Source organism: Corvus hawaiiensis, chromosome 3, assembly GCF_020740725.1.
Source record: "Corvus hawaiiensis isolate bCorHaw1 chromosome 3, bCorHaw1.pri.cur, whole genome shotgun sequence".
Lineage (NCBI taxonomy): Eukaryota > Metazoa > Chordata > Aves > Passeriformes > Corvidae > Corvus > Corvus hawaiiensis.
Genome location: NC_063215.1, coordinates 56,193,649 through 56,219,321, shown reverse-complemented (window position 1 = coordinate 56,219,321; position 25,673 = coordinate 56,193,649). Strand labels below are relative to the sequence as shown.

Here is a 25,673-nt window from a genome sequence, read left to right as displayed (position 1 = left end):
TCAATCCTGCACTCTTGTATTTCATGTATTCTTAAAATTTTAACTTGGCCACTAGGCAAACACGTTGATTTTAAAGTCTTTGTCTACTTCTAAGATACTGCATAAATTTACTTCACCCCCTCAATGTTTTTTAACTCTGTACTTCCTTCTGCTAAACCTGCTTGAGGAAATTTTTATTTGGGTTACAAACACTGGGCATAAACTTTGTAGAGTCAAAGAATTCATTTTGCTCAGCATCCCAAATTCATCCTGAAATATGAAGAACGAGGTCTTTAGTTTTAAAAAGTTCTTAAAAACTTGCTCACTTTTTCTTGTTGCTTTTCACACATCTTTTTCTTGTCAAAGTTACAAGTCCTAAAGAGATCCTAAATTGCTGTTCAGTTCACCTTCAAAGCATATACAGGGATTTGTTACATGAAAGGCAATATAAAATGTATTTTATAGCACTTGGGCAAAAGTGGAAGCTTTCCCTTTCAATGAAATGGGCCTTCAGAAGCATAGCTACTAAAATTAGTACTGGAGGGAATATCTGGAGGAGGAAAGAACTGATAAGTATTTTTCAAGTAAAAAACCTGCCTGCATTTGCCAATTATTTTCGTATTTTTCAGCCATTATCTTATTTAATAGCTTTATGAAATATATAGTTTTTGCTTCTTGAGGCCGTCTACAATACTTTTCTCATAAGTATTTGCTGCAGTGTAAGGGCAGTGAATCAGTCTGTGGAAGAGAAAGTGTTGGCTTGGCTCCATGCTTAGGTAGTCACTTGCAAATTCCAAGCAGCAGATGTTCATTAACAGCAAGAAGTAAATGCATTTTTGTAGTAAAGTTGGCAAATTAAGATGAATTGTTAATGTACCAAGTGCTAAAATTACATCTAACTTTTTTACCAAAACATGCTTTGAAAATAAACAAAAGCTAAGGCCTGTTTCGTTACTTCATCATAACAGCTCTTCAGATAACTGCAAAAATTCTAATGGAACATGCTCAGTTTTCTTCTAGTCTTTGTTCACAATTATCAATACACTAAGTGTTTATATAAACTGCACACACAGATCTGAAAAAATCCAAAGACAGTTTATTGCCTTTTCTTCACTCAACATTTAAAGCACATGACATTTCTTAGCAATTGAAATCTTCTTCACTGTCTCTCAGACCCTTTTCCCCTACCATCCTCCAGTTTTCTTGAGAAACAACTCAAGTATTTTAATTTTTCCAATACCTTCAGCAGCTTGGAGAATGCCTTTGACGAACTGTCCAAGAGATTTTGCTCTGTCATTAGTCCTCTCGGCATCCTGCCTGGTCTGCTCACCATCTGCTGTCACCTTGGTAGCCTGGTGATACAAATTCAGGGAAAATATAATTAATGAACAGGACAAGGCTGCACTATGTTATACTCCTACTGACTGAATCCATGTACAAAACTTTCCTCAGGCCAGAGGCAATCAATGAATTATTGATCAGACGCATGGGAAATGAAATGCTCTGTTCAAGTACACAATTAAATTTTATTACCTTTTCCTTTAAATGGAAATTGGAAGGCTTTATTTTAGGTTCTTAGAAACCCTACTTGTGTGCAGCAGCACACCAATGGAGACAGGATGAAATTATCCACTGAATAATAATATCTTTGCTTAAAGAAATGTTGTTTGGAACCTTTTAATAGATTCTTTGGGGAATACTTTCCATAGTTTCACAAATGTGTACTTTTCAATTGACAAAGTGCAGCAGGGATCATGACCTCTTTGCTTCTTCCCTCGAGGTGTTCTCAAAGACACAGTTCATTCCAACAAGCAAGAAGAACTTTAAATCAATACATTAATTTGACCAAGAAAGAGAGAGGAAAAAAAAAGAGTAGTTTTATTCGGCTCTAATGCTTGAAGTTGTTAGTTTATAACATATTGGGGTGCTCAGTAAAATTTTAGTTTTGTGTTACTAAATGCTTTATAATTGTACTGAATCACAGCAGAAGCAGGAAGAGAGACATCTGCAGACCTGAAAAACATGCCAAGGAAAGGAATCATGTTAGGACTTTCTACTTAGCTCTTCAGGTCCCTATTTACAAAATGGACCCTTTTTTATTAAAAAGAAGCTGAACCTTTCAAGACACCAAGCTTGTTGGGCTGTAAAGCAAAAAAAAAAAAACAAAAAAAACCAACAAACCAAAAACCAAAAAACCCCCAACAAATAAAACCCTAGCTTTCTTCTTTAGTGATTACATTCCCAAAAAATCTCGAAATAGGGCATTATGAATTTCGCAGTCTCTATGAAATGGCTAGAAAGTCAATAATTCAAAATGAGCTTAGGTTTTCCCTGACGTGAACTGCACAAATTGTTTCTCCCTTACAAAAAAAACCCCCCCCACTTTTCAGTAATAGTCAGAGGAGTAGTAGCACTTAAACACATTTATTTTTGCCTGATTATCTTCTAGGTGGAAGCCCTCAAGGTACTTTAGGACATCTGGGTTTCCAAAATGAAATCCCTGGCATCATCATACCACTTACAATTTTGGGCTGCTTCAGAGTAGTTACACTGAAAGTAACTTACACTGAATGCAATTTATATGAAAATGGTTCAGGTAAATAGAAGTATACAGGAAGAATTAAGAACCCATGCAGAGTGGGGGGAGTTTGTTCTATTCCATCCCTCTATCAGTAGAAGATCATGTCTTTTCACACTGGCACAGCTTTAATCATACTATTGATTACTTCCTCTAAGATTTAGAAACCCTTTTTAGCTGCCTGGATACAGAACTAAAATACTGTTACAGTGAGCTGTAAGAGGCAAATGGGACAGAAAAAAGGCAAAAATTCTAAATGGTCTTGATGGACCACCACTCTAACCCTGCTTGGCATTTCTGATGTTTAATTCTTCATGTAATTGAGAATACCTTATTATTTATTGTCAAACCCTCCACAAGCAGCCTTTTATTCTTTGAGTTTTATTTGCTTGGAATATTCACATTCAGTTTTATTATATTCTATAATATTTCTAAACCCTTTGCTACAAAAGGTGCTTTATAACTTACATATATCTTTCTTAGTTTTGATTACTACTTCCACATTCACACTAATTCCAGCTGGCCACTTTAACCTCTCTATTTATGACTGAATAGCATGTACTACATTTTTGTGAAAATTAATCTGCCATTGAACAATTTTCATTTCCTTTCAGTGACAGATCTCTTTAGTACTTAAATCCCATTCAGGTCCACTGAAAGCTTTCTGCATTTTGACAGAATTTGCTCTGCTGAAAAATAGGCTTTTGCTTCATTATCTGGTCTAGCTTTAACTCCGTAAACCAAATTAAATGGCAAACATCCTTCATACTGTAGCTGGCCATTCCATGGCTAATTAAATGTTTTCATTTTTTAATAAGGTCCTACTGGTTTTATACACATTCAATATACTGCAGTTTACCACTTCTATAAGGTCAGTCTTCAGCATCTTCTAACAGTTTAAAGAGACCCAACAAACTCTTGCTGTGGGAGCAACAAGGGTCAGGTAGACTGGACCCAGAGCAAGGGTTTCGAATGAATCTTCAAGAAGTTATCTGGACACAAATAAAACTTTCTGGCATAAAGGAGATCCTTATCACAGAAACCAGTAAAGAAAATATTTGAGATCAGTGAACACACTTTGGTGATGTCCACAGTGATGGAGATTCTATGAAAGGCCTTGGAGTAGCCACTTAGCAATTTAAACTACAAGCAAGTATTAGCAACTATGTTCACATTTTTGTTTTGGTTTTGTTTCTACATTTATTTAGTCTGAGGACTTAATCAAGCCTTAAGGAACTCCTCTAGATAGCATCTGGAGGGTGTCCTACATGAATTTCTCCAGCTAGTGAGCTGCAGACCACAGAAGGAAGTGTAAACACAGACCTCACTGTACAAATGGAAGTTCTTGGCTCTCCCTCCAAATGTCTCCAGCTATTGCAAACTAAGTTACCTCTGCTACTACTTCCAGGAATTTTTGAGTTAGAGAAATTCAGTACTTTGGGAGAAAGGTGAGAGTTTCCAAAGACAAAAGAAGCATTTCGATCAAGATGAGCGATTCTGATCCCTGTCTTTCTTGAAGGCTCTGAAGGTACCTAATTAGAAGGGAAGTGGGGGTTTTGATGAAATGCAGTGAACTGAAAGGAACTGAAGACCTCAGGCCTTCCGTTGGTGCTTGGTATGGGAATTTGCATGCAAACATGTTAACATAATTAGTGCAAGAAAGACATGAGGATCTTCTACATGGCAAAGTAAATGAAGCACAGAATAATGTAAAAGAAGGGAAAGGAATGCTGCACTGAAGTAAGAGATCATTGGTTGAAAAGAGACCACATGGAAGCAAAATCCCCAAAGGTTTTGTAGTGACTGAATTCTATTGTCTCCTATATTTTATCTTAAAATGGTTAGAATATTTTTTCATAGAAACAGATTCCTCACCAATCCTCACCAGCTTTTTTCTTCATCAGTACTGGTTTCACTTGGAAAATATAATGAGTCTGCAAATCAGATACAGGGAAAAACTCCAGCATCTGTGGTAGTACTACGTACTCCAAGTGCCAGCCATCATGTAGTTATCAGCTGTATCTTCGTTTGGAAATGAAGCCTTGAACACACTACATCAGGACTCACACTTTGTTTTGGAACATTATTCTTATTTACAAACACAGAAAGAGAAAGCTAGGACCTGCCACCAGTTGCCAGTCCCCAAATTTAAAAGAAAAAAACAACCCACCCCAAACTACTCCAAACAACTCTGTAAGGATAACTGGAAATCATAAGTCTACTTAGCCACCACAATGATGAAAAATTGCAGAGAGGGAGTGGTGATAATGTGGCCACCATAATAACTCCTCTAAGATCAGACTTTTGATATGTTTTTCCTTCCACGAGTAGTCTACAGAAGGTCAGAATCTGCATTATTTTAGGTCTTCTCTATAGGGGCAATTGGAAAAGGTTATTAAAAAGAGTAAATTCACAAGAGGGAAAAAGTTGTCTTAGCCTAAGATTGAGAAACTTTAATAGAAAAAATATAATCTTCCCTGCTTGTAGAGCTGACACGGGTTAAAATTGCAGCTAGACTTAAAACTACCACAGTTGCTTCTTGCAGAAAAATACAAGATCAAACAGAAGTGGAAAATCAAGCTTTCTCACAATGTGAGTATGTACACATACATACTCGTGTACACATGCGCATGGGTGCCTACATATGCAAACACACCACACATGCTACAGATGCTTTCTTACCCACTACCCATTTCAAAACTGAATAAAATCCACACAAAGAAAACAGTTTCTCTGAGAATTTTAGTTCCGTAAGCCATGTACAATTTACAGACATGACGCTAAAACTGCCTGGAGTTTATGTGATCCTCTGAGGTGTATATTGATCAGTACAGTACTACACATCTTTCTTATTTGATTCTTTTGATTCACGATCATGACTTTAGGTAGTTCTTCACACCCATGTACTTTGGACAGCTTTAGTTACACTGAGGCTGGTTCATTTCCCTATTTTTTCTCCACTAGGTGGCACAATTTATATTATTTTCTTAGACATTGTCTTTACTGACCAAAATGAGGTCTATATTGAAATAAAACTTTTGTAAAAAAAAAGAGTATATAGCACATCTACTGAAATCCAGAAGACTCTAACTATCCTCATAAATGAAATCTAGAATACATATATTTAACTAAACTCACACACCTCTTTAGTGTCAGCTCTTCCAGATAAGATCATGCTTGGGTGCTCCGTATGGACATGAAAAAGCTTTCTTACCTTATTAGGAAGTTTTGCAAAAAATATATGTCAATATATTGCCCCAAAACAAGGGATTGTTAGAGGACTTGCTGCCACTTCAGACACTGAGACTGAGAAGCATCTTATAATTCATCTATTCATTCATGTTTAATTCATATTCAGAAGATTTCTGTCATTATCCAGCCTTAACCAAGCCCATAGACCTCAATGTGATCACAGACATACTCTTGTCAGTAGTTCATCCATTTCTGTCATGAGGGTATCCAGATTTTCTCGTGCTAGCTGAAGAAATCTCTCTGGTGCTCGCTGAGGTGAAAGCAAATGCTGTTGGGAAAGAGATGGGAGAGTGAAAAATCTGTATGCAACGGATGTTAGTGCTTCCAAATACTGAAGAGAAGAAACATCAAACATTTCCTTTTCATCACAATATGCAATCCCTTTTGTCATTGACTCGTGTCACATTCATCCAATAGGCTTTTTTCAGGAATCTTGACAACTTTACATAACTTGTAAGTATGGTAAGGAACATACAGTATATAAAATAAACAACCACTTCATAGACCATCAGCCGGAAAACCATTTTATTTGTATGCAATATGGCTTTTCTATGCCAGAAGTACAAATCCTTGCACATGTGTTCAGAAATTGCTGCTGCAAGATTTATTTATTAAACTAAATAAAAATAAATAACTGTAATACTTATTTATCAACCAAAGCGAGCCTAAAATAATTAAATCTTGAATTTTTCCTCTTCCCTGAAGCTAGTCACAGCTGAATGGTTGAACAGATTCAAGTACAGTTGTACTGAAGCTCTGTTATTTATGCATGTGAATACCACCAACATACCTTTAATTCCTGTGTCGTGTTCTCAAATCCATGTAACATTTTATATGGAGCAGGTAGTGGACCACTAAGGTTAACACTCAGGATCATCTGGTTTAGCCGATCCAGGTCATTGAGAAGGAGTCCTGTGCATTCATCATCACAAGCTGGGGAAAGAACAACAAAGCTCATTTCTTCCTGCTAAACATTTAAGACATATGTTTGATTTAGAAATTGTATGGCACACATGCAACTCTGTGGGAGGTAACAGTAATTTCATATATATTACTCCAAAAGTGTAATGTGAGCAAAAATGGCAACAACAACTAGGGAATAGGAGACACATTATTGCATAGGACTTAGTAATGGGATAGTTTAATATAAAACACAAAGATCAAAATTGATAGGCTTACCTCACAAAAAGAGGAAATAATTAATGTTGTCCATTATGGACTAGCCAATATAAAATATTGAATTATACAGGTAATTTGAATGAAGTTTGAGAAAAGTGGATGGGTAATTTGGAAAATCTAAGGAGCTCTGCAAGAAACATAGTATGCTTATGGATTTGAATACAAGAAGAAACCTAAAAAAATCTCCATATAACAGCATGGTCAAGCATACTAAACCTGTAATGCAGACAGCTGAAAGCTTCCTGGTAAAAATACTGATAGTTTTCTTTAAAAAAATGCTTTTCCCTACTTCTTTCCACTAACCAGCTTATAAGCTTTTCATGTATGATTCTTTTCTTGCAAATATCCTTCAGGATGAAAAATATTGTTGTGTGCTGCATATATCAAAAGGAGTTTGCATTTTTTTCCCCCTTGCTTTCGATTAACTATCACAAGAAATTCTCATCTCATATCATTTATGCAGCAGACAGGAGAATTCTTCATCCTTTAGAACAGAGTTATGGGAATACCTTTCTGTTTCTCTGCATAAAGACTACACAGAACTGGCAAGCACAAACATCTCAGGAGATGAAGCAAACTGTGAAACAATGAATTCACTGGTGATGTTAAGAGACATGGAGAGTTGTACCTAAAGTTTTACAAGTGTGTAATTATTTATTTCAGCAAAGCTAGGCAGTTTAATAGCTAAAAAACCCCCACTAAGCAAAGTGTATGTTTTTGTAGAAAAGAGAAGTAGTTTTCAAAAGAGAATTACTTCTTTTTTCCCTGAAATCTATTCTTCATATAGATTAAATCTTTTCTGTTCATTAAAGTTTTCACAGTTACCTAAATATGGTTCTTATTCTGTTGATTATTCAATATAGCAATGACAAAGTGTGGAGTCAAATACAGAGGAAAAAAAAAAAAAGAAAATTATTTTAGTCCACCATGAAACTCAAGTGATGATTGAAAAGGAGACAAGGTAGACACTGGATTAGTGTAGTAAGAAGTGGGTGCAGAAAGCTAGATACTATTGTTAGTTTAAGACTTCCTTTTGCATTTTCATTGCTTCCATTTGCAGACTTCTTCCTCCTGTTTCACAGTATTTTGTTACATAAGCTGAACTGCACTGGAACTGCAGTCAATAACTGTGGGCATGATACATTCTGATTTATGCCTCTACATGAAATTTAACCTCCCCCCCAACTTATTATCATCCCAGTTCTTGCCATCTGTGTGCTTGCCTTTAGAAGCCCGAGAGAATTAAAGGAAAAGCAAGTTTTACAGCAAATAGTGTTTTATATAACAAACACCTGTTCTGTAGCTGATCAAGGAGGTAAGGAGAACTGATAATGATTTTGCAGGACGAAAATAAATGATCTTGGATCTGAATAGAGTTGGCTTCTATAGTCTGGTTTTTGCTGTGGTTTTTTTTTCTGATATATTATTTTACTTATGAAACAAGTGAAATCTATTCACCTTCAAAGTTCTCCTAGTGGTTGGTAATAAATTGTAAAAATTTGTTATGTGTTAAAGACAAACTCAGTTCACACCAATAAGAAAAAAGTGAACAGCCCATGAAGAGATGAAGTATTCTCAATGAGTAAGCAATCGATAAGTGAGCATTCAGTATAAATTAACACCTCTTGCACAATAATCAGGTTGAAAAGAGGAACTGCATCAAGTGAGACCACAGCTGAGTAGATGAGACAGGACTCAGCTACTCCAGTAGCTGAGATGTAATGCAGTAGTCTGTAATGTACTGCAGCTATGGGAAATATTTCAAGAGCATGATTATATTTTGCAAGACTAAATACTTATGTGTCTATCTATAAAGCTGTCAGGATAAATTTGTGTCTAATATTAACAAATGCAGGACTAAATTCAGATCATTACAGCAGTGCAAGCATGTAAGAGGCAAATCATGCAATCAATATTACAATAGTTCAACAAGCAATTAATGCAAATTTTCCATTTTCACCACACTTTTCCATGCACTTACCTCTTGTGAGAAACATGTCCAAAGTATGCATGCCAAAAGAAATTCTTTTAAGTTTACAGACATCTAACCATTTATTCCATCTTACAAAGAGAGATAATGAACTATAAAAGAACCACATCTGAATCACAATATGTTTCTCCAATTGAGTGATTATCTGACACTATTTTGCTCTAATACATTCATTTCTGTGAAGATTCAGAAGACTGTGTTATGACTAGCTAACTCTTGGTCTAAGGGCAACCATGCAATCTCTGATAGGAGGTGGTATCCTATGACAGTCAGTGACTCTTCAGTATCAGCTTCGTGTCGCCTCACAATGAAGTGTTGAATTACTCATTAATCTGTTGACTATTACCTAATTTTTCCCATTTTGACACTAGTCTCACACCAAATAATAAAATAGACTTCCTGTGCCTTCCAAAACAGAACCCCAGTAGAGAGCTGAAAGCTTTAGCTTCCTTGCCACTGCTGCTAGTTTCAGGTAGCTTACATGATCAATATGTCTCTAAAACCTGGTAAAATTCATATCTAGATCAGGGTCTAAAATACCTACTCAGGTTTATTTCTGATTTTTATTATCTATAAATTGTCATCTGCTGGTTTTGATACATACCAGTAGTAGCTGAGTTTAAAGACTGCTTGAGTTGGGTGAAAGTCAGGACTGTGGGTCTAAACTCAACAGGAGCTCACGTATCACAAAAAGGGAGAACAAGTAATAGCTTATCAGTTTCTAGGCCAAGCAGGGGTGTCCTAATTGAGCCCATGCAGCCAGAGAAGGAGTTGTCCAACATGGAGGTAAATTGAATTCTTACAGCTGAGATACAAGGACAACAACTTCTATGAAACTCAGAACACTGCAGAAGCTAGTCCAAGGCTTCATAGATATGGTGTTAGACACAGGATCTTTCTTTTCAGCTCACTCTGTAAAGTCTTGCAAAAAGAAACTCCAAGCTCCTGCTGAAATAAGCACTGTGTAGGAGCTGGGAGAGGCTTAGTTTCACAGATTCTACAAGATCTACTTCTGACAGAGACAGCATCTCTGCCTAGTTCTGAATTTGGAAGGGCTGAGATCATGGGAGCTACTCACTGTTTAAAAGGGAAAACCTTGATTCTTCCAGGATCAGTGGCTGGGACCTCCCTTGCTCTTCTTGGTGTAGGACTGACTGGCAGCTGGGAAAAAAACTCCCTCTCATTGCAAGCATCAGACTTGAGTGCAAATACTTAAGTGCCCAAGACTTGCCATTAAAGGAATCTCATTATATAATTTTCTCCTTCTACCAATATTGAATATTTAAATTTATAAAGATGAAAGTTTGTTGACTGCAGCAAGGCTGAGGGTTTTTTTCTTTTTTTTCCCCCACAAGACTGAGTTAAGGAAAAATTCCTAACAATTAAATATCTGCTTGATCTCCCTGCGTCATGAGTGCTTCCTGTTCAGTCACATCAACTGCTTTACATTTAGGCTTTTGCTTGACCCCAAGGAACATTTGTGACAGGAGCATACATCCAAGGAAAGGTTTTCAGTTTGTGTTGCAAAAGAGCTCAAAACATTGAAGACCTTTCTTTAGAAGTCTCCGTTGTGGTTATGACAGATACCCTGAAAGGATTAGAAGGCGAGTTCTGACTTGCCATATAATATAGAGCCACACAACAATAAAGCCTTGAAGTTCTCACCAGGATCATTTCGTTCCATAAATATGGCACAGCAGTGAGCATAGTCACTGTTCCAATAACATTGCAATCTAGGCTTCTTCATTTTATGTACTACAAACTCTACAACTGAAGTGGAATGTCACAAGGTGTAACAAAAAACGCACAAGAGGATTACTATTTCTAAGAAAATGCATGATTGCTACAGGCTTGATTCAAAATCTGAGAGAAGATTTGAGACAACTTTTGTCATCCTTGACAGTATACAATGATGCTGGCAGCATTATTAAAATTAGTTTGCAACCATAACTATTTTTTTTATTGGCTATTGACTTCTGCAAAAAAGAAGGGAAAGTGAACCTACAAAGCAAATTACTTAAATCCAAAAACTGTAAGAAAGTATTCATCAGCAGAGTATTACGAATATTTGTAGAGGACAACCTAGATGGTTATGTTAGCTGGGGAAATAACCCAGCTACTAGCCATACTAATGCAAAAAATTAGAATTTTTATGATGTGTAGTAGACCATACCCTTGTATTACTTGTTTTAAAAAAGAAAATCTACTTTTTGGACATAATTTTTCGTTCCCTGATGGCATCCTAGAGAAAACAAAATTGTTCTGTTCCAAGAATATAATGGGAATAGAATTCTGTCTGTGCCATGCACATATAATTATCTTACCATTGTTATTTATCAGTAAGCGAAATCTTCCCCTTTAAGCAGTGGCTTTAAAAAAAAAATAGATTCTATTTTACCTGTAGCTCTCTAAAATATAACTGTTATAACACAGCACTGAAAAGTGACATGTACTAAGCAACTGAAAAATGACACATTTTGAGAAAAAAATAAGAACCCGGTAAGACAGATTTTCAGCTATATCAGAAATAGATCACTTTAGTGAACATGCATGCTTCTTTGCTTTTTTTCCCCCCCACCTTTTCACTAGAAATCTTCACTTAAAAAATCTTTAGAACACTTATGATAAGAGCTATGTTAAAATCAAATTGTTATATTTAAAGAAGAACGCATTACAATATTTTGGCTAAAATACCTCTCTGATCTGATTTAAATATGCATTATTTGGTTTTTCAGGTCATACTGTGTAGTGACCTTTTATAGAATTTGCCAAAAATTCATTACTCAGGTGGTTATTCTTTGTTAAATATTCAAAATAAAATTTCACTTTCTTAAACATTAACTATACCATACTAACAGGACAGCTTAATCACGCTATGTCTTATACTGCTTACAAACACATTTTTTCAAACATGGGTGACTGTATTTGCACGTATTTTCTTTAAGTGAGACCACTTTACAACCTAACTAGGTGTTCTTCACACTTTTGACAGGTACAATGCAATTGCAATAGCTGAAATGGCACCGCAAATGAGCAAAAGTAGGTACATGTATTCAGCTCATTTTAAGTACTGAATGCAAACAGGGTTCTGTTCTTGACACGAATTTTCTGTACATTAATAGTACCACTGTTTTTACTTTTAAGGCTTTGTTACAACCGAAGTTGGTCAGAAGGGAATTTACTGAGTATTTTCCAGCTGGTTGATATAAGAAAGTAAAAATATATTGTAAACAGAATCAAATTCTCAGCTGCATTAAACTCAGATTGGAACAGCTCAATATTCTGAAAGCAAGGAAGGAAAACTTCAAAGTTGCCCCAAAGGTGTTTCTAATGGTTCTTTGACAGGACAATGACTATTAAAGCACATTAGGGACTGCAGCAACGAATCCTTACCAACAGCTGCACACTGAAGCCTGTGACATACCACACACTGTTTACCCTGAGCAAATTCCCACCAAATCTATGCCTGCCACACTCCCTTTGCCACAGCCTTGCGCCCAACACAGGCTACAAAGATGTTTGATCTGGCTTATTTTCTACCATGTCAGGGGTATTGCACTGCACTAGCAGAGACAGGTTTGGAGTAAATATGGGTGTTGAGGAACCTTTAAACAAGAGGAATATCATACAGTAAGAGCTAATAGGCGCATAAAGTGTCTACTGAAATATTTAACTGCAGTTTTTGCAATTTATGACATGGTTGTTATTGATATGGTATCAACAGTAAAAAACTAGTTTCTGTGACAGGGAGATTTAAAGTACCTCCCATCTGTTTCTATAGGTGGCTCTTATCATGAACATTCATGACTAAAGAAAAGAAATCTTCTCATTTGTTTCCTCACTTCTAGTGGTCAAATGAAATGTCCATATGCACATGTGAAAGGCTGTTTTTCTGGTGAAAACTGATTACTTACTTAAAATGTCACTAAAGATAGCTTAGATATATTTCAACACCCTCATTCAAATATGTTGCAGTTCAATCAGAGATTATAGCAAATAACATCTTTCAAAGCAAAAAGGTGGAAAATTTCATTGGCCTGCAAACAGCTTTTTCCATTCACAAAGAGGATATTTAACCTTATTATCCACACAATGAAGTAGCCTGATTAACAAATTGGAAAACCATTATAAATGATAACTTGCACTTGGGCTGTTTTGTACAATGAAACTCTGTCATCCTGGATACCCAAAAGACTTTTCAGAACACTGACAAAGTAAAAGACTAATAAAAAAACATACTAAGTCATGCCTGAGATTGGAAAAATAGGGTAATACTGGCAATAATGTAAGAGCTATTCAGGACATTGAAAAATGAAGTAATTTTCATGTACATACCACTCTGGAAAACACAGTTCTTATTTTAAAATTTTGTAGCTGTAACACTTATGGACTTCACTTGCAATTACAATTCTCCTTGACACATAGAGCACAAAATGGAACTCAAACCATAGTTATTTCAGCAACGGGACTACTTACTCCAGTTGCAATCATTTTGCTGTAGTTCAAAACAGAGCTTAAGATACCAAGTTCAGAATTAGGTCCTAAAATGCATCACACTGTAGGACATTAGAAGTTTATTTTCCTTGAGTACACTAAGCTTTTAATCAATGAATCAATGCCATGTTGTTAATAGTGAAGAAATAGAAGCAGTTATATCCATATTCCCAGAAATCTATAATCTCCACCTGGGATACAGGACTAATGCAAAAGCACTGATTTCAATAGACTTACTCAGAAGCTTAGTTCTGCTGAATCCTGGTGACTGAGAGCTGATCACAGCCATTAAGTTCAGTGAAAAAATGTTCTGCATTGTGTACCTCCTGACACTACGTGCCTAATATCTTCCTCTTTAACCACTCCAGGAAGCCATACATTCCATTCTTGACTTATATGATGCCTTCAGACATTTTAAGCACTTCTTTGTTTATTTTTCCATTTTGCTTTTAAAATGTTTGCAATTTGTTTTTACTTTACCATTTGATTTTAATACTAGAGAGCTGTGCACCTCTGGGTGTTAAGGCACAAAAGAAATTAATTCTTTGGACAAGCAAAACCAAAAAAAGTAGATGGTACCTACTTTTCTTGATGTTACACATCCCTCACATAGACACCCCACTCTCCATGAAAAAGCTCCAATTAACGATAAAACATGTGAACCAGTTCACTGTGCCTTGACAATATATTCAAATATGCACAGATTAATAAATATTATATTCTGTGGACTTACTGGAACTCTACCAGTATTCTACTTTAAATTTAACAATCATGGCATTGAAGGGGAAAAAAAAATCACTATAAGGTTAGTCCCAACACATCTGGGGGAGATGTGGAAGAAGAAAATGCCTTACTTCAGTCAGGGCTCACCAAGTGTTCTAGAAACATTTTGCTACTTTTCTTTTTTATATAAAATATAAGCATACAACATTATATGATATGAGATTGTGGGCTCAAAACAAGCATTATCCAAATTAATGAAAAAAATTCCAAACAAAAATACAAGATAATCACTTGGCATGTATCAAAATTGGGGGTAGGACAAAGATACCACTACTTTAATAAAATATAAATTGGTGGTTTAGGCTATCAGTTTTCTATTTTTAACAAAAGAAGTTCTTTGCTGGATATAATGTACTGTCATTCCTTACATCTTTTAAATTCCAATGGATGGTCGTTGAACCAGCATGGTCAAGTAAACCTCAGTAAAAATTCTGCATGTGCCTCATGGTATAGAGCATTGAAATTGCTGGTTAAACATTTAGGACAACACTAAAAATTCACCAAGAGCAAATATTGTCACAACACCAGCGACAACCTTTAGCAAAACTACAGACTCCAAAAAGCCAAAAAGAAATCCTTCAAAGTTTTGTTTTCAATTTTCAGTGATAATATTAAAAATTATTGAGAGTTTTCTTAACATCTCAAGGCTTGTGAAAAAAAATGGACCGGATGCCAAAGTAGTAAGAAACCTGGTGATTATTTTCAAAGAAACCCACACAACTCCCTGTTACACAAGCAGGTTTGAATTTCTGACATACGACAAACACAACCAAAAGTTAGCCAGAATTACATTAGTATACGTACAAACGCATTTCATGCCGTGACGCGCATGCCGATGTTCACAGCCAGCACACTTCCACCCCGTGAATCCAGGCCTGCAAGTGCACTGTCCAGTGACAGGATCACAGGGGACAGGCAGGGAACCATCTGGATCACACTCACATGCCTGGCAGGACCCTCCTGGAATTTGTGGATTTCCTGTGTAGCCAGAAGAACATCTAGACATTGCAAATACAAAACAAGATTTGTCCAACTGAGATGTAGTGCACAAAGAATACTTGGCAGTATTTTAAATGTAATTTATATGAACATTCATGAACCATTTAAAAAAATCTTTGTTGCTTCATGAACAAGAGAGAAATATTGCAAACCGTCCAACAAAGTGACTTCCAGTCAGGACAGTCTGGATGGAGGAGGTATGCAAAAGTGATTCCACATCCCTAACAGTTTTCAGACACACCACAACAAAAAAATTCCTCCACTATCATAGTTTGGCCTATAGACCTAGCCACTTGTGTTTCATATCAGACATGAAATCTCCTGGTAGACATTTGCCAATTTTGAACATCTTAATCCCTCAGCGTTGTGATGGATGGGACAACAGAGGCTGTTTAGGTTATTAATTCACAACTTGGCACTAAAATGTTTATATGTAACCATCTTTCACAGCCAATGCCCATGAGGGCACGAGTCACTAAATCAAAGGGTATGAGTGACATCAAGATATGCTATTAGAATGGCATCTAATTTTAGATAAATTTTGTATTTTTCTGTTTAACTTCTGAGACCTGGAGGAAAAAAAACCCTCACACATCAAAAAGCAAGACTAGGAAAAGATCTGTGATATAAATAACACTGATTATCAGTTTACAGTGGTGTATATAAAAATTGTCCATGTTGGCTGAGTTTTAACAGCATATGAAGAAGAAATAAATTATCCAAAGGCATGTATTTAAACAGCAGTAAATACACGCTTGTAATATTGAAAAACATTTATCTCCTTCATGCCTTTTCCTCATTTAATTGTTCCTCTTTCTGCTTTTTCCATTCATCCTACCTTTCACAGTACTGGCCTTCGTATCCAGGTGGGCAAGCAGTACACCGGTAGTCACTAGGGCCTTCAGCAACACAAGTAGGGCTAAAACTAAAACGAAAGCAAATAAAGAATTTTTTTCTACTCTATTGCATCATTTCACTTTAGTCAGCAGTGCAGAAAGGCCCCAAAAAGTTCCACTCTTGATGTAAATGGCAGCATTTTCTTATCTGTTTATAAAATCCTGTGAGAGATCCCTCTTTTCTATTACAATTTTTGTGAATGCCTTGATGTGATGCTTGCAGAGTTTGGACAAAGGCTCTAAGGGCTGTATCCAAGGGGATGGAGTGAGCAGCTTCCATGCTGTAGGCTTGTGTGATTGAATGGTGCTGTCACTCACAGTGATCAAGCAAAGAAAGCACTGGGAAGGATGTGAAACAAAAAATTTAGAAACTGTGCTAATGAACATCCAGACTTTCCAGTCTGATTTCATTTTATTTTGAATGAAAGGAGATAAGCTGGGAAGAGTTTACTTGAAGTTAAGATATAAAGGGAGAAAAGGAACCAAAGTCATATCTGTGTGGAATCTTCCAAAAAGGGAGGATCAGATGATCTTCTCAAGGATGTATGAGAAAAGCCCAGTCTACAGAGAAAAAAACCCTAAAAACTACCTCCTTCATGATCAGGGAGAGGTCTTATTTTAATCATTGAAGACACTAAATTATCTTTACTAAGTCACTTTACTACTGACCGTGTTGTGTACCTGTGGGCACTGTGCAAAGTAGCATTTAGTTGAAATGTTACTGTACTAAGTGCCTGCACAGGCAGTTAAAACAAACAAAAAGAGTAGGTAGGGCAAAAGAACAGAACTAAATATTAAGATGGTGCAAAACTGTAAAACTCCTTCAGCTCTTTGAGGAAGAAGAACCAGAAAAGCACAGAGGTGGCTAGTGGTGAGCCAAAAGCCCCTTCTTGGTAGAGTACAGTCAGCATCCTCATCTAACTTGCTTATAATGCATTAAGTCAATAGTACTTGAATGAGTATATAAAATTACGCCTTTGCAAAAAATGTAAACAAATTGATCTATTACTCACAAACTCATTATCCAACACATTTTCAACTCCATAAAAATAGATCCATGCTAGGAACAATTCATTCTTTCTGTTCTTTGTTTTTTTCCCCAGCTCATAATGTTTGAAGCTGACTGCTCATAGTACAGCAGTGTAAACACAGTATTTAAAACTTAAGTGGAGTTTTATACAATTTCCTAAGTAAAAATAATTGCACTATACCATTCACAAATACTATCATGTCAGTCATGACATAGCAAACTAATGAAATAGCTCATTAGCTATCTGTATTTCATGTAGATTATGATTATTTGACTACCATAAAATAGCTGCAGGTAGACTTTTTCCTTAATAGCATCTTGAGGAGCTTTAACTGATCTGCAGAGGATACAAATCTAAGGTCTGATACTCTCATTTTCCACCTAATACTGTAGCTTTATGGAACGGATCTATGCCACTCTATACATCTAAAAGTCAAGCATTTAGTCTAAGCCAATTGCTCAGGCATCCTCTATCAGACTGGAAAATGGACATGCACAGACAGACTTATACACACATTTGAAACATCTTCCCTGCCCTCTCTCCAATGGTGTTTTCATCCAGGTTTAACACGAGTGGGATGTACAGTTGTCTGTCCCTACATTTACTATATGGCTACCAAAGTTGTTGATGGCTGCAGCTAACAGAAATAGAAATTCCTTCCATGCTGTCTAGAGGCATCTGAGTTAAGGTCTATAAAACACAAGAACTTCTGTTCCTGGACATGCTCAGATCTGACTCCTTTCTCAACAGTACTAAGAAACTGGATGACTATCTCATGATTAAGTGTATTTATTAAATTCAGATTAGGTGTTATTCTCTTATCTCCTGTGAAGGTTTATGAAACAAGAGAGTCTCATGATCACTTTTATGTAAGCATGACACAAAAGGCTGTGACAACACCCACAGACATGCAGGCTGTGTGACTGAAGGAGGTATGTGCACTTTGCTTGCTCTCCCTCAGGCAGCTTGGCAATTTGAGTGTGTGCCTAGGACACCTAAAGAGAGCTTTTAAAAAAAACCATGGAGATAAGACAACAGGGAAGGGTTTTAAACTAATAGAGGGGAAATGTAATATAATAGGAGGAAATTCTGTACTCAGAGGGTGATGAGACACTGGAACAGGCTGCCCAGTGAAGTGGCAGATGCCCCAATTCCTTGAAGTGTTCACAGCCAGGTAGGATGGGGCTTTGAGCAACCTGGTCTAGTGAAATTTGCCCCAGCCTGTGGCAGGAAGGTTGGAGTTAGATGATCTTTAAGGTATCTTCCAACCCAAACCATTCTATGATTCTTTGGTGCACAGACTACCCATGGGCCACACATTTCTCACCTGTAGAGCACTTCAGCAATACCCACTTCCTGAGTTTATGTTAGCTTTTAGGTAAGATACTGAAATAATGTCAGGAGCACAGTGTGGAGAATATGCCTAAATTCTTGTAGCACGGTGCCATGAACATCCAGGTGAAGAGTCCTGCGCATTTTCTGATCTGATACATGTATTTGTGGGCAATCAAAGGTTTCTAAGCCCCAGAAAAAAAAAATAGGATGGAGTATTTTCAGCACTTCATACTGCCAGTACCATAAAAAGTTTTCTCCAATGTATTTGCTGATTTGCAAAGCTGAGAAGCTCGGTTGATCTAGTTCTTTGCAACTAGAATGTCCTTTTTTGATACTAATAGACAGAACACATATTCAAGTTGTAACAGAAAACGCTCATGAAATGGGAAAAACTCAGAAAACCTTGCAGTTAAGACTGCATTATAACTTTCTGAGATAAAGGACATTTCTTTAAATACCTGAGATTTGGAGGTATTCTTAAAAACTCTTGCTGTGGGTGAAAGACCATGAGGTCTTTATCTAATATTGTTTGAGAAAGAACTTTCCTCCTTCAAAATAAAGCCAAGACCAGTCCAAAATGATAAAACAAAGAAGAAAGAAAAAAAAGAAAACCCCTAAATTATCAGCTATACTGACTGAAAGCCTCACTAAAACATCCTAAAGGCCAGAAAAAGCACAGAAAAATGATTTTATGGAACACTTCCAGCTTTTCAAAAGCACAGTCGAGAAACACAAACCTGTTCAGAGCACTACTACAGTATGATGCTAAATATCATTAAGAGCTTCTCAGCAAAACAACAAACAAATCTCAAGTGCTAAAGTATCATCTGTTGGGAACACATGCAGACACATCATGGAAAGGCTCATTAGCATAAAGCAACCAATAAAATTTATGCTGCAATAATTATATTGCTTTTAAAATATTCTATCTTTCACAAATTGCCTAAAACTCATGTAACATTAAATAAGGAATCAATAAATTCCATAGTGGAGCAAAAAAGGTGCTGCAGTTATACCAACATAATATATGAGCATAAGACTTTTTGCAGCTCCCTTGTGGCTACATTGTACTTGAGTTCTGCTCTAGCTTCATTTATGAGAATACCTTTATAACACACACTCATTATCTTGAGTATTGCATTTTCTAGCACTTATTAATTTATTCATCACAAATTAGCAAGGGAGCAATTTCTGACTTTTAAAGGAAGATCAATTAGCAAAAGTAGATAAGAAGGTTTTAGTATAGCTTCCACAAGGCAATTCTCATGCAGTCATCTGAAAAAGGACACAGGGAGCCCAGAACAAAGCTCTGGCTTGCTGGAAAGGCAATTGTGTACCATGAGTTTGCCTGTTACTAGAACTTACTTGTTACTAGAAATGGATAGGGGACAAGCACAAGGCTGACAGTCATCCGGAGAGCCTTGGACGATGCCGTAAAATCCTGCTGCACACCTCTCACAGTGGTGACCAGCAGTATTGTGCTGACAATTCTGCCAAGGAAGGAGACAGAATGAAAGCTGTATTTGATAATTACAAGGAAGCAGACAGACAGCATTTTGTTCCCAGTCTTAGGAATTCAAACTTACTTCAATACATAATTTCTCTCTCTCTGATATGGTTCTCAGTGGGAATGCGTGCTTTAAGCATCTATCAAATGCCTGCTGAGTAACGTATGGGCTTAAAATGAGAAAGAATACAGCTATTGGAGAAGGAGAAATAATTAAAATTCAGTCTTACTGTATCAGGTCATGTGTATTACTGTCTGTAAGAGCAGAATTGTGTTTACTATATGACACATGGCACATTGCTTCTTTGTTTTGCAGGTGTCTAGCTTTTCTTTTGCCCAAACAGTAATTCAGGGGTGAAAAAGTACTGCATAATCTGAACTCTAGAGAATCAGAACGGAAAACTTCAAAAGTCTGCTTTTATGACTCTCCCTGAACCTTGACAATTAAGCTTCTTAGGCAAAATTGTATTAAAATATTGTCCTCTGTTTTTTTAGATTACTAGTCCAATTTAGGAATTTCACATTAAGATTAACCTGGTGCATAAGTTTAGAAGTGTAATACCTGACAAATTGATGTTTCAGAGTCACACATAGTGCTGTGTCCATGACACTGACATACAACACAGGTGCCTAAGGATTGAGCAGGTGTCCTTCCCGCAGGTGGAGATGGAAGCCTGTAAAATCCTGGAGAGCATGACTGCAATAAAAAAAGATGCAGAAGAAAACAGATCATTACAGAGTAGACTGTGTATGGGGAGCACTGCAAGCTCATCTTACCAATCACCAGTTTTTACAAGTTGTGAAAAGAATCTGACAGGCTTCCAGCTGTCTTACAAACAATATACAGTACTTTACAGATAACAAGAACCAGCCCTAATTGGAAACATGGCTGAAAAATCCCTGGAGCACTCCACTGGATTCAGGCTTTTATGCTACAGTTTGAGAGAGCCTTCATTCAGATGCAGAACACCTTTCTGTGCTCACTGTGCATCAAGCATCATTCCTTTCATTACTTAAGAAAACAGTTTGCTTTCAAAATAATTTTTTTTGCGTGGACTGTGGAGAGCAAGCATGATGATTCTGTTTCCTTCATCCCTGCTATGTTTTTCAGGTTCGACAAGCTGGTATCTGCCTACACATTACCTGATGGGATAACAAGCAAAAGCTGAATAATAATCAAGAAAATGGCTGCATGGCTGCATTATTTATACCTATATAATTTAAAGACCATAAAAGTACAGAATTCAAAATGTTAAAGGTTTTCCATGTCTTGAGACTATCAGCCCCAAACAAGTCTATCCATCACTAAGTCTCCTCTACTGCAGCTTGGCAATAAAATTCCAAGAATAATCCAAAAATTGCAAGCAAAGCTGACACATGCTAAATAAAACACTTGATCTTTATTTCAGGCTTATTACACAATTCTGTGGAAGCCCTTACGCAGCTCTCAGAAAGCACACAGCTATGGCAGCATAAAAACACAAACAGGAACACTTTGACAGTTGAGACCATTAGGGCTAAGCGCCTACAGAGAAGTCACTTGTCCCACGTATAAATCCCACCCCCTAGTGGTGCCAGGAGCCTGTGAAGGCTGTCTCATGAGGTCATTTCCGACTGTTGACCACAATTTCTGCTTTGGAGTAGTACACTTTTCACACAGCAATAAAATGGATGCAAAATGAAACAGAAGAGAATCTGGAGTAAGAAATTTTTGTGACCAAAAGCAGGATTCTTCAGTGAAGCACTAGCTGACATGCTGGATTTATTCATACACCACCACTCTGACAGTTTTATAATCATTGGCAAAACCTCCAGGAGTCTAAGTTATGGAAAAAAGCATAAACGCAATTATTTTCTTTAGAATCACAAAGAATTAATCTTAACTCATTTCTGCTTTTCCCTTTTTATTTTGACTTAGACTACATTAAGTTCCCTGAAGCATAGAAACAGTCTGTCTTCGCTTTCATGGTTTGTGGAGAATTCTAACCTAGATAAATAATCTCAAATGAAAGTAATTCTTTCCTACTAAAATACCCTTTTTTCCCCTCCCTCTCTATCCCCACAAGTGTACTTGTCCAAACAAGACACAAAACACAGCCTTACAAATCCTGAGTGACTTCAGAATCAAATTATAAATATGTGGTACACCCTCAAACAAAATTAATATCTGGGGTTTTTTTCTGATATGCCATTGACAGTCTTATCACCTATTTTGATCGAAGCATTTCTGAGATGAAATAAGACAGACAAAAGAGAAAACAGACTATATTTTTAATTGCTAGTTTGGAAGTTTTTCAAAAGCAGCCATTAGGAAAATTCTTACCACTGCTTTTGCAGCCCACAACTAGATGTGAGAAAAAAAAGGAGGGGAGGGGATATAAATGTCACTTCTAGTAAAAACTGCTGTGCATGTAGTCTTCACAGTGCTATTATATGCATAAAGCATGAAACAGATACATACACCGTGTTAGCATCTGCTTAAAAAATTCCAGGGTGTCAGATGTTATTTTCCTGCTAAAATTAAATAAACTTTCACAGAACATACCCTAACCTTCACTGAGCACACTAAAAATAAACTAAGTTATGAGCATGTGAAGATCACACAATTAAGAATGAAGTATGAAGGTTGCAACTGAGACATTTATTCAGCCCCTGGTGGGTGTGAATTAAAATAAAGTTTTAATTACATTATCGTATATTTTTCTTCAAAAATTCAATTTGCTACAGTAATTTAAAAAAAATAAATCTGTATTTTTAAGCAAATGTTGGAGTCCATTAATTTCTCATGTATTTACATAAATTCAGGTGTACTCTCTTATTGAAATAGTGTCCGAAGAAAGTTACTTCATTCCACTTTCTTACACCCCTTTCCTATGAACTTACTGTTTCGGTTGACTCATTTGCTGCATAACACAATCAAGTACAGCATCCAAATGGAGCAGAGTTCTCACAGATAACAAGGCATCTTTCCCATTCATTTATTTCAATTTTTCTCCCATTGCAAGTTTTGGGGAAACCCTTACAAGATCCCACTTAGGATGTTTGAGGCGTTTGCAGATTACTCAAGGTGGTGTTCACTGCTACCTCCACCTAACAATTGCAAGCAGTGAATTTAGAATTGCTAGTGCTGATTAAAAATGAAAGCATGGTGTTCCCCACACAGAAAGATTGGCAGTCTCATCATCAAGGGCACGGACAGTCAGAAATATCAACTCCTATTCTGCAGTCAATATATCATATCTTAAACACTTCCTCTGGTATCTATAATGAAATCCATTTTACAAAAGTATATACAAGTCAGCTGATTCTCTAGAACACCTGGGCACTTCTGAAATATGCAATCTTCAGTATGAAATTGTAAGTAAAAAAATTAATAGAGTGCATGTATAAGGAGCACCCAGCTCACTTAGTTGACCAACACTTTTCTCCCGGTGTTCAGTGAGTTAGAATTTTACAACAGTATTATACCCTCATCTGTTCAAAAAGGCTTGATCTGTTAGCATCAGTCACACAATTCAGCCTCAGAGATGCTGTCCCAGTAAAGCCCACTTTCCTGTATTCTAAGTATTTGAGTCATTGCCATGGTTTCAGTGGCATATTTGCCTACAGCAATAAAAAAAAGAGGGCTGAAATTCCCTATGAGAGAAATACCTGTGAGACAAAATAAGTAATTACATTAAAGGAGAGTTGTTGCCAGTGAAATGAATTCACACTCAATTACTTTTCACACCTTGCCAATGAATGGACCAGAGAAGGTACAAAGACTTTTCCTGGGAGTTAGGTTAGTACCATACCTCACAGGACAGACCAGAATAACCCAATGGGCAGTCACATTTCTCTGTCAAATAAGCCTGAGGAGCCATCCCAGACACAGGGCCACCTTCAGCAACTTCCAATGAGATCTCAGAAATCCTGAAAAAAAGGAGCAAACACCTCTAATGAGATTAGTCAAGCACTAACTCAAACCCAGTTACTTCACAGTCAGCTGCCATGGGAGGAAACAGTCTCATTTGGCTGCTTGTAGGATTCTTGACCTACAGGAGACAAACACCGGTTTCTGCATCTCCCAAGAAATTACAAAGTTAACACCACCTCTGGTCTCATTTTCTAGTTCTAGGCAACAGTATAACTAACTAAATCTCCAGCTTGAGTCTATCTCTTTCTTTAACTTCTTTTGAGCCAAACTAACAAAACAACATACAAAAATCCATATCTGATTCTTCATTTGGAGGGGACTCATTAAGAAATTGAAGTCACATACTAACTAAATGCAGTTCCAGTTCATGTATCTCAGGGGTATAGCAGTAAAATTGTTCTCTTAATGAGCTTTTAACGAGGCAACTATTTAAAAAATAAAATAAAATCTATCCTCAGAAACTAAAGCAACCTAGCAGACTCTAGAACAGGCTTCAAAAACATTGGACATTTGCCTTTTGGGCAGAAATTTTAAGATCAGTAGCTAGGTATCATTTATCTTTTTTTTTTTCTTTAGGATTATTTAGACATATGAACAAACAATTTAAAGCGAACATGAAATCCTACTACAGAAGCAACTGCTAATAACAGTAAGGGATATATTTCTAACATTTTAACTTTCCAAACATTTGTTTAATTGTAACAATAATAATAATGATGATGATGATAATAAAAATAATAAGTTCTCTGCCTCCCAACCACTCCTTGTCTTTCCAGCATGAATTCTGACGGCTAAAAAGGGTTGAGTACATCATGGACAAAGACAACAAATATAAAATCTAATGAAATACGCTTAATCCTAATGTATCACAATGCTGTACTTTAAGCTTACTTCTTTAATTTGGGGATTTGTTAGTTTGCTTAAATGAATGCTATGATCTGGAACACCTATTGCCTCAGAGAAACAAAAAGTGCAGAATAGTGTAAATTTTAAAGTTTCAAATATAATGCTAACCTAAGATAAAATGTCAAAGATTGTCTGACTAACTGGCTGAATAAATGTCAATAATGCGGGAAGAGTCTGTTCATTAAGTGTCTGAGCACAGTGCTAATGGAGAGGAGCTCACAGAGCTGCTCACCTCTTCCTCATCCTCACAGCCTGTTCATCTACTCCCAGACCTTGATTCCTGAGGGGCTGATGCTGTTCTGCTCACTGGCATATAGGCACCAATGTCAGGATGAATGGAGGAAAAGCAAATGCCCACCACTGAACTAGGTGAGAGTTTTGTGACTGAGCTTACATGACCAGACCCACGTTTCTTGATAACCTTGTGTCAATATAAAAATCCCCAAAGCAATCTAGTAACTTAAACCCTGTGCTCTCTTATTACCTGAAGAAAGGGGTTCAGTTGAGCAGGGAAATCGAACAAAAAAAACCCCAAGCAAACAAAGCCAGGTCAAAACAGAAGACTGAAACTAAAGAGGGCAAAACCATTCAGATCTGTCAACGTAAGGTTACATTAAAATCTCTGTACTTTTAATGGGAAAAGAAAATGAAATCTGCCTCTCCATCATCCTCAACATTGAGGGCACAGTTGAAAAACTGTGTACTGTCATAAAGCTGTATTTAGATAAAAATACACTCTAGGGACACAAAGCTACCTATTGTTTGTGTGAAAACGTTACTTAAGGAAGGTCAGGCTTGGTTGAGCTTTGGAAAATGTCTATTAGGCAG

At 36.7% G+C, this 25,673-nt stretch overlaps 1 protein-coding gene across 4 annotated transcripts in view; it reads right to left on the bottom strand.

Moving 5' to 3' along the window:
* LAMA2 (laminin subunit alpha 2) overlaps window positions 1-25,673 on the bottom strand; it is a 345,325-nt gene that overhangs the window by 79,311 nt on the left and 240,341 nt on the right. For 3 of the 4 annotated variants that reach the window (XM_048296906.1, XM_048296908.1, XM_048296907.1), the window contains exons 28-35: window positions 23,818-23,935; window positions 20,586-20,720; window positions 19,882-20,006; window positions 16,093-16,179; window positions 15,060-15,253; window positions 6,600-6,742; window positions 5,979-6,077; window positions 1,220-1,331 (exon numbers count right to left, since the gene is read on the bottom strand). In XM_048296906.1, coding sequence (XP_048152863.1) covers window positions 1,220-1,331; window positions 5,979-6,077; window positions 6,600-6,742; window positions 15,060-15,253; window positions 16,093-16,179; window positions 19,882-20,006; window positions 20,586-20,720; window positions 23,818-23,935 — 1,013 coding nt within the window. The remainder of the gene's footprint in view (window positions 1-1,219; window positions 1,332-5,978; window positions 6,078-6,599; window positions 6,743-15,059; window positions 15,254-16,092; window positions 16,180-19,881; window positions 20,007-20,585; window positions 20,721-23,817; window positions 23,936-25,673) is intronic. The other variant, XM_048296909.1, reaches the window with a different exon arrangement.